The sequence below is a fragment of the Eufriesea mexicana genome, unplaced genomic scaffold (assembly GCF_001483705.2).
Source record: "Eufriesea mexicana isolate 0111107269 unplaced genomic scaffold, ASM148370v2 scaffold25266, whole genome shotgun sequence".
Taxonomy (NCBI): Eukaryota; Metazoa; Arthropoda; class Insecta; order Hymenoptera; family Apidae; genus Eufriesea; species Eufriesea mexicana.
Genome location: NW_016932250.1, coordinates 116,059 through 130,278, shown reverse-complemented (window position 1 = coordinate 130,278; position 14,220 = coordinate 116,059). Strand labels below are relative to the sequence as shown.

The following is a 14,220-nucleotide window of genomic DNA, read 5'->3' as shown; positions in this document are numbered from 1 at the left end:
AGTACATTTGTATCCTATATTTAAATATTCATAATAAATATTAATAATAATAATAGCAATAATTCACAATAACAGTATAATCAATTATAATAATAAATATCTATCATATTCAAATTCATATGTATTTCTTGTATCGTTATCAAATACTGTTATCAAGATAAGCAACTGTTTTTCAATTATGATTAAGTATTACGCCTGATGCTATTCATTAGAATATTTATTCAGAATATTTTAAAAACTAGTACTTAAACTTTCCTCGTGCACATGTAATATTACAAAAGGAAAGAAATTACCTCTTTTTGCATTTCCTTTTTGGCAAACATTTGTAGTTCATCTCCGAATATTTCTTGAGAATTGAGTACCTCCTGATAATCCATTTCCTTCACGAAACTGTGATCTTCTATTCCATTCGCTTTAAGGAACTCCATGTAAGCTACTTGAAATGCTTGTCCAATGCTTTGTGCAATGAAACGAGCCTCTTCACTTTCGAACACGTGACAAATCATTTTCGGAGTTCTGTTGATTTTCGGTGCTTCTTCCATTTCGTGCGGCACAAATCGTCTTCGTGCCATTAGCACCACTACATCACCAATATCTGCTATATAAGATATTGTTCTTAACGCGTGGTCCATCATGATCTCTTTCAGATCCGTGTTCAAGACCATGATCTTTTCTGTTGAGATGAATAAGTCAACTTCTGTACTTGGTTGCGTTTCGCCATCCGGTGCCTGTATATATACATTTTCATTTATTTAGATTTGCTTGATAACAGAAACAACTTACTGGAAAATCAAGTTAAATGGAATTACAAAATTTGTATTCAAATTTCAAAAATAGAATTAACCAATTTGAATTCTATTTTAATTTAATATCAAAATTTTAGTCCTATGTAATCGAATGTACTCCAATTTTTTTCACAATGGATTCGAATTACTGAATTAAGGTAACGATGGTTGTAAATGGTTTATATTTTATAGATGGAATGAAGATTGAAAAGGTACTCTGAAAATATTATGACACTGTAAAAGTGATAATATACAGAGTACTCCAGCAACGCAGTAGTACAATTGAGGAGGGAGTAATTCTACATGAAAGAAACAAATCGAAAATAAAGAATAAAATTTTTTCAGTCGAAGCTTGGTTGTCGAGAAAATCAACTTCGAATATTCACCGAGTGCGCGTGCACTAAACTATGGCTTCCATCTTGTTAGATGGATGGACCATCAATACAGCAGCGTATTCAGTGAATATTTGAAGTTGATTTTCTCGACAACTAAACTTCGACTGAAAAAATTTTATTCTTTATTTTCGATTTGTTTTTTCATGTATCGTAGAATAACCCCCTTCCCGGTTGTACTACCGTTGCTGGAACATCCTGTATATATCGTTGTTTAATTCATTATCCATAATGTATAGAAATAATTAAAAAATTGGGGAGCCTGAAAATTATAAATCAGTGGTATTAATGTGGATAACTTTTCTAACTTTTTAAATTATGACATCAATGAAAATTTTGAAAATGTGAAATGTTACAGCAATCTTCTTTTGACATGGAAGAATGATGTACCATGAATATTAATATTTGAATGTTATTATAACAAAACATTACTATTATATTATTATTTATTAAGAAATGTTTAAGCCTATGCCACTTCAATGAATTTATGGTAGGTTAAAATATTCTTCTAAAAGGTAAAAATTTGTATAACTTTTCTAATATTTATTATTATATGAAATCTAAATTCAATTAGAAATTTTGTAGATGTTGTAAATATCTAATTTGTTAAAACACGAATTATATTTTTACTTATAAGACCTTTACGATTAATTAATGTTAATACGTCATTATTTTGTATTATTATTGGATTTTACAATTTACAATATTCTTGTGTAAGAGATTTACTAAATTATATTTACACGATATTAAAAAGAAAAAGATCTACGTTTAAATAAACTAATTAGTTTAAATAACAATTGAACTAATATTAGTAGTGAAATTTAACAAGTTATAAATTAGCAGTACTAATAAATATCAATTTATCTTCACTGCTTGACGATGATCAATCATAATTAAGGTAGCTCAGATTAACAAATAATCAATAAAAATTCACTAATTAATAATTATTAATCTCTAAACTTGTAAGGATTTCAGCTATTAAATTTTTATAAATTATATTTGATATCAGTGGTTCAACCAATAATTTATAAAATTGTAAAAACTACAATTTGTAATGTATAATTTTAATTATAACTTTAAATATTAATATTGTTAGTTGATAAATTATTGTGCTAAAAAAATGATTTTTGAATTATTTACTTACACAAACTTGATTTAAATTTGAATAAATTTATTTTACATTAGAAACTTATTAGAAGTTACCCTATATTATATTAGAAAATAATGAAGAAAATATTAAAATAGTATGTGACTAGAAAATGTGCGAAAAAAGGCAATATAATCGAAATATCTATATTATATCTTTTATTCCAAAATTCAGCAATTCTGGAATACTTTTTAAAATTTTGTTATAATATTATACAATTTTAATCGAAATTTGTGTCATAATCAAATTTGAATTTCCAAACAATGTTGTTAAATATCGAACAATTAAAATGTTATTATAGTGGAATACGTACCAATGCCTATTGTGAAGAAGCAGCATGTAGAATAAAATAAAGAAAGCAATTAATTAATTAATTAATTAATTAAGATGAGCAGTATCATACAGTAAAAAACAGTAAGAAAAGATGCTGTAAGTTTACTATAAATTATGTCTAAATTTATAATAAAAAATGATACGCAACATTGAAGATTTTTTTTTTAACAAGTTTAGTAAAACAGAATTAACGTCCATATATGTTCTTTTTTTTCTGTACTGACAAATTCGAAATACGAAACTTCTGTAAACCTGAGAGTTTAATAAGAAAACCTAATGAAATGTGCTACGCATATTAGTGAAAAATATCATACATTAAAAATACATTTCGTTTAAATAATGTCTAGTTACACCCATTTCCACTGACAACGAGTAAATTCAGAGAATTTCACTTAAAGCTGTTGTTAAATATATCGAACTAAAATTTCTTTTACATTATTTTTTTTCATTTTACATTTTGCATTTTTGCATTTCATTTTACATTCATATCTCATAATATGAAGGACTATAATTATTATCATCGCATCTGTTTTAATAGTCATAGAGTTTTACAAAATTTTACAATTAATTGAGTTAACTAAGAAAATGTTACTGGATAAGTTAATAGAGTTATGGGTCGTTAATAATCATTGCATTCAATTAAAACTGCAACATATTTTATGATTTTATAATACATATAAAGAAAGTATAATATATATATAAGAAATATAGGAAAAAGGAAGGAATTTATGAATTTAATAACAAAATTAATGTTATAAGAAGAATATAATCAAAGTTACTTATGGGGATTTTATAAAACAAAAATAGGATATTGTTATAAAAAGTGTTTGTAAAAATAATTACTTCATTGAATATATAGTAATTATTATAGAATTATTCGAATCATAATTCTTGACACAGCGTGTAAGCTTAAATAAAGTAACAGAGTTAAATAAATGATTTTATCTATAAGTATAAACCAGTCGTTTTATTTGAAAAAAAATAAGTTTGAACATTTATCGTGATAGAATTTTGATTTCGATGGATAAATTTTTATCTCGATAGATAAATCTTCATATTCGTGTTAATAAATGTCAACAAAGCAAGATAAATTATCCATTACATTTATTTTCACAAGTTACGAGTCTACATAGACGTGGTTTATTTCACAAGTAGACTCGAATTCATATTCCAGATCAGTGGTTCTCAACTGGCAGCACGTGGTACCATTGGGCTACATGCGGTGAATATTTTCAGGTTAAACTAAATTATATAAAATTTGTAAATTATGTGCAAATATACTACAACAAAGATATACTAAAATAGACACTAACTACAAAGTGGTACATGACTTAATCGATAATATCTATGAAAGAGGTTGAGAACCGCTGTTCTGGGTAAAAGAAAGTGAGCTATTAAGATTTATAAATCTTATTAAAGTATTCAGATATATATATATATATATATATCAGTATACGAGAGTTCTTTCTTCGGGATCTGAGTTTAATATTCTCATATTCTCATATTTTAAAATAAAAAATTCTGTGAGAAGTCGTATATTTACATAAATAAAACTATTTAGAAGATTAATCAAATGTTTAAAAAAATGAAGAATGTTATTTTTGGTTATGGATTAACGTTGTTTACTTTCCAAGAAAATTACTTGAAAAATAATAATTTTGGTTATTAAGAATGTAATTTATAAATATAATCTCATTACTTTTGGAACAATACTCGAGTAACGTAAACGTAAAGAATTTATATATACATATTAATCTATCAATTTGATAGAAATTTAACTCATTTAACATCGATTTAACTCAATGCATAGACTACTTACATTTTCGACTTAATTTCCTCGGTGATTATTTCTTTTCTAACGAACCATTACACTCGTGTTATATACACGTTATATCTGCTTAAATCGACATCGTAACTAAAATGAACTCATAACCTACAAATATTTTCATTTTGCAACCACGAAAGTTTTTGACTAACAGTTCATGCGGTTAATAGGTTATGATTCGTTCTCGATTCACTAATATTAACTGAAAAGGACTTTGTATAACAATATCAACAATCCAAAAGCATTCGGTATTTAACGTACTGTTTAAATACTTTATCTAAAGCACGATTCGCAAAGTTTAGATACTCGTTGTCAGTGAAAGAAAGCGAAGGGGTGATGCAGATAGAAACGAGGAAAAAAAAATAATCTGTTTAAGATAGGATAGTCCAACATAACAACGATTATAGAATAGAATATAATGATACATCTAAGGGTTGGAGGGCGGACCTTGATCTTAGTCACAGCCTCCCGCACTATGTGGTTGTTAAGGCGCTTACGTCTCCCTTCCTCTTCAACTTCAACCGATCCGAGAAAGTGAAGCCTGAAAACGGTGGTGGGCTCCATAGAGCCACTGATCGGGGCCAGTTTCGGTTGGAGCCCCACAGTCTGCGACTCGGACTGGCCCCCACCAGACGCGCTCCCTATAAGTTCTTCGCTCGAGTCGCACTCGTCTTCCTCGAGGCTTCCTTGCGAGGCAACGCTGCACCGACCAAACTCATGCTGCCCCCCATAGTTTAACAGCGTAGCCTGCATACCCGTAGCCACTGGCCCCTCCTTTCGTAACGATAAACAAACAAATGCTCTTGCTAGTCACATTACCACGCACCACCGATACCACGAGCAAACGCGGACAACTTTTTCGTTTTTTCATATTTATTCTTATCTTTTTTCTCTACGGTGCACTTTTCCAAACTTTTCGTTCGACTCTCTCCTCTATCGTATGCCACGACAAACAGAGCACTCTATCGTGCAGAACTAACATGATCCGGGGCAAGGAAAATACATTGTCTATAAGTCAAGCCCGATATTATTCGGTTTGTCTTTTCTTCTACCGAATTGATACGTTAGCAGCACGATCGGTATTACATTCGTGCTACCCGATGGTTCCGTCAATGTATTATGGATGGCGTGGCGTTCGTTAAACACTGACTTTCGATTATCGACGGGACAGAAATCGCAGGTCGATACGAAATTCGTGAGAAGCGTTTGAAGTATATATAAGCTAACAAACTGTACAGGACCACTGAATCGTAACAGAAGCTGGTATTGTATCATGCTTCGATAGAAGTATCGTCTTACACGGAGTATCCTACGTTCAAGATTAGGTTGATGTGCAGACTTTATGGATCAATAGATTCGAAGGAAGTTTAGGAAACATTAAACATTTAACACGGCAGCATTGATCTTGATTAAGTTTCTAAACATAAAGTCATACAAAGCTACAAATGATTGAAGGTATCGATGTTTTAATTCTTTTCGATGTATTGTTAGGACAACGGTACGTTTGTCATGACGTATTTTGAAATTAAACTAATGAGAAAATTATTTGCAGATCCTTTCACTTTACGGCCTCTTGTGAATATCAGGTAACGTTGATTATATGTGTAGAATATTTATCTCTCTCTTTTTTTTAAATAATTGCATGTTTTTATTAATTTAATTTTAAAAAAAAATTTAATATAATTTTTTAATGAGTTAAATGTAAGAAAATATTAGTCTTGAGAGCTAGACTCGTATTTTTTAAAATGTTTCTTCATGCATTATAGGTGTTGCCATATAATGATGGATCGCATGGGCAAATTTGAAGGGAGATTTAGATTGAAATGCGAGATTTATATTTTAGTCGACGTACCGATTTATACGTTAACGTGAAACACACAAGTCCATCAACATAAATGTAATACTCTTTTCTCGTCTCATACTGTGATTTATGTTACACGAAGTTTTTATAATACACGATCGTGCAGAAAGAGATATAGTGCTGCGTACAATCTACGAAGCAAAATAGGGCAGACAACTATACACAAGAAAGTAGTTGTAAAGGAGCCGAATAAAAATGCTTTCTTTTCATGGATATTATATATCCGAGACATATTTACCATTCCGTTAAAAAATACATTACGGAATATTTTAAATATAGATATATAGTAGATTGACCTTTAATGGCATCCCTATATAAGACACAATTAACGATGGAAATGAATACATACTTTTCATTCTGCTTTAGCCTGCGAGAATCTTGATCTTACTGTTAAATTAGATCGTAAATAGTGGTAAATGGATGGAATGATTAAAAGGAGAAATTTTATGCTTTGATATTTTATCCAGCTCCTATTCCGCGATAAATCAACACAGAGAAACATCAAGATCACATAAAAAAAATGTGTTCGTTGGTTAGGTGGTGGTGGTAATAACATGAGGAAGGGGTGACTATAATAGAACATTCAAACTTTTTTACGTAATGATCAATTTTAACGCAGCTTAATCCCCAAATTAGTCTAATACAATCAAATTATTAGTATTCGAATATTTTCTAACAAAATCTGATTGCACAGTGATTTAATATTATTGTCACATTGTAGAAAAGTGCTCACTACGAAATTAGGACTTTTATAGTCATAAAAATGAAAAAAAAAAATAAAAATAAAAATTTCCGAACAGTAACGAAATTATTTTAGAATAATTTAGTAATTATGTATCATTTAAGTTAGTCGATAATTTTTACCCTCGTGTTTAAGTATCGTTACAATTTGTTCAAGAATGAGTTTAAGACAATAAGATTGCATGAAAATTTTATAAATAAAAATCATATTTTGTTTAAATGTGTTGGCATATGTGTACCAAATGATCTCGTATTGTAATTGATTGAACAAATATTAATATACGAAGTTATTCTTTGAATTTTTAACAATTTTTTGGTAAAATTTAGTATTTTTTAATCTCTATTAAAAATTCGGTTTCATCTCGATATATAAATATAATATTAAAATGTTTTATATTCGTTATATTTACATGTCATTTACAATGAAGTAATCAAATATTAATCTGAATATTAACCTCCTATTTGAAATACTTTTTCCCATCTTGGCACATAAAAATTACATTACATATGTGTTACTTTACTATCTTATATATCAAACTTTGTCAGTTCACATCATAGAGAACTTGATATAATACATTTCTTAAACGGTATTTTGAAATCAAAAAGTGTAAATGCTTTAATAAATTGTTTGGGAGATCATTCTGCATTAAAAGGGTGGGTGGACCATTCTGCATTACCCAATCATAAATCCTGCTCCCTAATTTTTATGTAATTACAACAGTTTAAAATTCAATTTTTATGATAAAAAAATCACAAGCCTAATGTCAATGTTATTTTAAAAATAAAAATAAATCAAGAATATAAAATATCATTTATCTATAATTTAACCTGACAATAAATATTAAAAACGTTTTCATCAAGCTTGATTATATATATATATATATATGTTCACAATATAATATTATTTATGCAAAATTTTACTTTACAATATTTTATACAAATTTTACTTAAAAATATTTATATATTTATTTCGATTCTGTGCGCTATTTGTTTTAAATAATATCGTAGAAGATTCAAATTCAAGATATTTATATTTAGAAAACTCGGTGACCATGGAACACAAAACCCACGTTTGATTTATTTGTACCGTGTGGTGTGATTAATCGATTTGGTACCTTTATTTAAGCTCCAAGTGCTCCTTTGATAGCATCTTTTGTAAAACTAAACCGTAAATAAATGGTATTCCATACCTCTGGTCCTCTAATATCCCTCCCTCCGGTTCAAAAATTGAAGAAAAGTCATTTTAATTAAATACCATCAAATTTCAAGAAGTTATTTTACATGAAGCTTGTGATTTTGCTATAACAGTGGGGAATTTTTAAACTATCGTAACTACTATAATCTAACAAGAACGTGACAGGCATAATTTAATAACAGAAAAGAAATAATTGTAAAAATCCTACTTTCTAAATACTCACTAAATACTACTTTAATTTCATTCTAAAATATCACTATCGCCATGATTATTTGCTTTAAAGTATAACCGCCATATAGTGAGTAGGCATGCTTTGGATTAAATTAATCGTATACTCTAGGGATAGAAATCTCTGTAATCAACTCTATCTGTCGGGCTAACTTTACACTCTGCCCACGTTTTCCTCTTAGTTTTGTTTCATATACCCCTAAACATTTTGGTTTATGTACAGGATGATCGATCTAATAAATCTCCTGTGTTTGGCATCAATATCCTTCCGTAAGAATCATTTTCATTTTGTTTTCCAAATCATTTTTCTTCACATACCAATTCTTTTTACATATATTTATCATTTTCTTTGCAGTGAAGTTAGCCAGCGAAGAAGAATATTCCAATTCCCTAGTTTTAAGAAGAATATCAAACATGCAACTGCACTAGTTACTAGATAGAGTTTAGTCACTAGACTGAGCCTGGTCGAAGGACTAGACTGTCCTTTGGACTAATCTGTTGATGGATGAAGATCAATCAGGCTCGAAGAAGGTACCAAGGATTCTCTGTAATGAGCCATTTCAATTTTTCCAAATGAAATTAATATTCGACGACTTCAGGCTGCAGACGATTCTTTTCTTTTTGTTACACCAGATGGCGTTTGGTATTTCTCTTTATATTGACCGCTCTAGGGACAGAAGATAGAATATCACAGCTTCGAGAGTTACATCCTATGTGATTGAAATTCTGCATCTCAGAGTTAGTTCCTTTGATTGTTCGATTCTTCGTCTTTATTCCTCGTCTTTTGTTTTAGTTTATGCTTTGCCAAAACCACCACTTTGTTTCGTTCCCTTGAAGTAAGTCAGCCATGTATACGAATATGTCTTGGACTTTTTCGTATATTTTGCAGTCACTTTCGTGACACTTTTGCTCTTCTAGGATATGAACACAAGAAAAAGAGCTTCGAGACTCAGAGCATAAGGTACTTGCGGATAAAAATGGCGTTTCCTTACCTTTTTTACCTAAAGTCAGAAAAAGCTAACACTGTTCTTACATGCATTATAAGAAAAAGATCAGACTACTTGAATATTTGCGGATTTTCTTGGTAATTACTTTCAGAAAAAATTATGCCAGTCACGCTCTTCTTGTGGAGATCGTATATAAGTATATATCGAGAATAGGATACATAAGACCCTTTACTCGCGTTAACTTCTAAAACGAATAATCAAAGTTTCTTGCACCCATTCACAATGTAATTAAAAATATATTCGTCGTATAATTACGAGTTGCAATTAGAATTTAAACTTAAATTATTCTTTCTAGGTATTAACTCCCTTTTCTAAAATTCTTTAAAGAAATAGTTAAAAGTTGAATTTAAAATTTCATTAATTTTATTCTACATTCACTTATATTCGCACTGTTATTCTCGTTCTTTCTCTACTTTAATAACAGGAATACATTTGAATGATTAAAAGCTAGAATAATTGTGTATCGATAATATAACGGGAAAATTGAGCGTTTAATAAAATTTATATTCAAGTTAACATGGTGCACAAAATTTTACATGAAAATTTATCGAGGTCGATTAAAGATTTTCATCGATATAGCTCTCGCAATATACTGTGATTAGAAAATATTTCGAATACTGAATGCTTGGATTATGAGGGATATATAATAATAAATAAAATAGACTAGTATTATATAAAATATTTCGAAGAAGATGGAACAAAACACTAATTCACCAGAAGAGGAATTTTATATGAAAGCATGTGCATGGAAGAAGCACAGTCAAATGCTAATAATTTAATAGTCTCTCCAGTGTTTAGCAAAATAGTGAATGAGAAATATAGTAAGTACGAAATCATCGTACCTTCGTTTATTTGCTTAACTCTTTGTAAGGTACGCGTTTCATTCAAATAGAATTTCTAAAAATCATAACACATGGCCATACTTTTGGTCGCTACTTTTAAATTATTAACATTTTCTATAAAAATGTTTATTCTCATTAGCAACGTTTCCTTTCATGCTAAAGGAATTAGAATCAATATATTATTCATTTCTATATAATCTTTATATAGAATTTAAAGCATACCGAGTCACGAGTTTCTCTTTTCATAAGAGTTAAAACAAAATAATTTCGAATTGAAATTTAATATTCTGATTGACATACGAAATCGCTAAAAATTAATTTCCCTTCTGTTAAATTTAATTTGAAACATTCATACCTGACAATTTAATTGAAACTTTTGAGAATCAACCTATTGGCTTGTTTGGAAATGATTTGTCCGTTGAACTTAGATTAATGATTTCTTTGTAGTATATTATCAGAAATGTTAATTCGTTCGTTGTTATAATACAAGATAAAAAATCATTGAAACGAGAATTGTGTTGAAGTATCGAATAAAAATTTTTGAATGTAATCCTTTGATATTCCTATGTTGTTGGAAAAACTCTCAGGTTTAACTGAAGTATCGAGAAGTTTGATTTTATTCGACCATATTGGACCATTTATGAGCTAAAATTTGATGATAAAATACACAAAAATTTCCATGATATATTAGTGAAAACATTCTATGTTGCGTTTTCTTTTTTCAATCTGTCCTTTATCGTACATGCAAGGACGCGTTAGTGCATTATGTTACTGTTACACACATATAAATCGCATGTGTCTTATGGGGTTACAACAAAATATCACGCTTCTATGGTACATCCGATCTTTTGAAAACGATCTTGTTCTTGATATATCTCATAAATCAAGTGATATCTAGCAGTTTACGTATATTGCACGGATAGGTCCATAGGTATAAATAAAATATCGAAAAATAAACGAGACCCTACAAATGATTAAAATTGTAACTCCGTCATACGTTACATATATCAAAAGGGCATCTGAATAAATTCAGTGCAATATATTCTCCCAGCGTGTTTGATAAATGGAAAGTTCCAAGCTCAGGCAGTAAAATGATTCAACGTATCTTGAAACGAACACTATAACAGAAATTTATTTAAAACAGTCAAATAAAATCGATATACTATTTACTATATACCCAAATCTTATAGTTACTTCGCTTGAAATAAATTTAATATGGTTAACGTTCAAATTAAAGTGATTAGGATTTTACAGAAAAATGTTACTTCAAATTGATCTAATTGATCCAATGCGTTGCAAGACTGTTAAGATTATCGATAATCAACGACTGCTATTAGTAAAAGTGTGAAACATGTTACTTTTGATCCAGGAACTTCGCACTTGACAAATACGATATATTACAAGAAGCATCTTACGAGCGAAAGCCTTTCGACTTTCTTTTATCTGATCTTTCCACGGCATAAATCATTGTATCTCCGTACATACAAACATGTACCTGTTCGCGGATCATGGAATTTAACTGAAGAGGGATGCTTACAGTAGCGGTGTAGGTCTTTGCCTACGAATTCTAGAGGTGCTAAAGATCTTGCCATGCATTTGTCGAATGATTTGTGCAAGAGATACAAGTGTCTAATGGTGAACAGACTACCTTTTTACTTCGCAGTTGCAGTCGTTTAAAATAAGATGTGTAACACGCGACAGATGTGAGAATCATGGAAACTATACGTGATTGCTATCGTACACGCAGAGCATAAATAAGTGCACGTTACGTTTAATTTGACAGTAGAAATGGTCTAACACGTTGGATTATGTTGGTTATTCTAAATACACGACGACGAGATGGCTGATAGCCGGGAACAGGATTCCGCAATAGATCTCGTCGAAACGAAACATATGAGAAGATTCCACATTGAATTAATCAGCACGAAAACATTCAATCAACTCGAAATTTCGAAAATTTGGATCAGGCTTCGAAAGTAACACGTACATCATTGATACTTTCGATTTGAAAATGTACATTGTAATATATTTTAACTCTTTGCACATCTAATTCGTCTAATTCATTACGAATTCTTCATGGCAAATCCCGTGATTATAAACTATACTAATAACGCGACCATAATTATATTTCACACGTTTCGGCATGCGCAATATTCGAAGGATTTCTAAAATTTTGATCTAATTTTACCACGAATGGGAATAATATTTAACTAAAATTAAATGCTACTCCAATGTATAAATTTTCATAATTAAATCCTAGTGCTAGAGGTTAATATACGTCTTCTCTTTGTAGAAGTTACGTGTTCTGGTTGCACCTAGATATCTTGGATCGATTCTTTCATTTCAAATTGAAATGTAGTTTCTCACTGTTGAAATTAATACTTGGGAATAATAAAGTGGAATCAGTTATCGAGATAAGATAATGCAACGATCAATAGTCACGTTTCATGCAACTTAAATGAAATGAAATTTCAGATAATCCAAAATTTGTGTGGCTTGTGTAAAACTTATCTAAACGATCACTATTTTTCTCTGCAACAATAGTTATTTATAACGAAATGTATGATAAAATGTTAAAAAACATCTCAGTAAAGTATTTGTACGATAATTGTTACATGTATAAGAAATAAAAAATTCAAGAATTAAATGACAAACCCGACTTTTCGAAAGAATTTAACAATAGACTATATAATTTAATAAATTATATGATATTTAAAAATATATATCAATTCTTTTGGTAGTCGTTATTATTGTTATTTTGTGTTTAAGACATTCTTTTCGTGTTAGGTAACTTAATATAACTGAGTTTATCTGTTTAAAAAGATTCGTATCTCGTTCGAAGGATTTTTCTGATAAAGTATATATCTAAATTTCTGCTTATTTTCTTTATAACAAATATTTCATGCTGAACAAAAGAGAATCGTTTAAAATCTGATATAAGTGATCCGATTTACAGAGCATATACACGTATGTTCGTACAATGTGAACAACTACATGATCCTTTTTAAATATATACAGTTAATAAACAACATACATGTATATATACAGCTGGTAGTAAAGATATCTTTACATTGATCAAGCAAAAGCAGTAATACCGAAGAAATGAAAAAGATGAAATAAAATATGAAGCCTAATGTCTCAAAGTAATATCTCATGATTTATCTAATTTCAAGAATAAGATAACAATCAGACCATTGTAAATAGATACAGGGAAATACGTAACAGTGTTTAACAACTTGGAATTTCTTGTACGCGGTGAAATATTAATCAACAATTTCAAATCGAATACAAGATAACATTACGACGCTACAGAACTCGTGTAACTTCTACGAAGGAAAATAGAAAAATAAAAATTAAAAGAATCTTGGTTACGATCATACTTAACCACAACAAGCGTAGTCAGAAATATAATACATCGTATCTATGAATTGTGCAGGATATTATGTTGAAACGCGAAGATATCCTGGCATAAATATCCACCCATCCAGAGTGTTTCAGTTTCTTAATCAGATTAATTTAACGTGGAATCGTTACCAAATCTTCCGGTGCCAAAGAAACGAAGATACAACTTTAAAGGAGGGAAACGAAAAGTAAGTTACAGGGTAAGAGCGTATGCGTATAATGCAAACACAGAGTAAAATATTGATAAGCGTACCTTTATCCTAGATACAGCTTCCTCTGCCTGGCACATGCGAGTAGACTTGGTGGGCTCTCCCTCGCAGACAAGCTGAGTGGATCCGAGGTATCTCGCTCGGAACAAGACTCCTTCGATTAAAACTGAGGAATCGTTGAGAAGAGCTGAAATGTCCACAGAAACGTACCATTTAGACTCCTCACATGACTTGTTATTCAAACTACCGAATG

General features: G+C 30.0%; 1 protein-coding gene across 1 annotated transcript in view; it reads right to left on the bottom strand.

The window, feature by feature from the left end:
* The window catches only part of LOC108554523 (serine-rich adhesin for platelets), a 39,478-nt gene that overhangs the window by 1,429 nt on the left and 23,829 nt on the right, over window positions 1-14,220 (bottom strand). The window contains exons 13-15 of the mRNA XM_017909832.1: window positions 14,012-14,154; window positions 2,638-2,643; window positions 294-728 (exon numbers count right to left, since the gene is read on the bottom strand). Of these exons, the coding sequence (XP_017765321.1) occupies window positions 294-728; window positions 2,638-2,643; window positions 14,012-14,154 (584 nt within the window). The remainder of the gene's footprint in view (window positions 1-293; window positions 729-2,637; window positions 2,644-14,011; window positions 14,155-14,220) is intronic.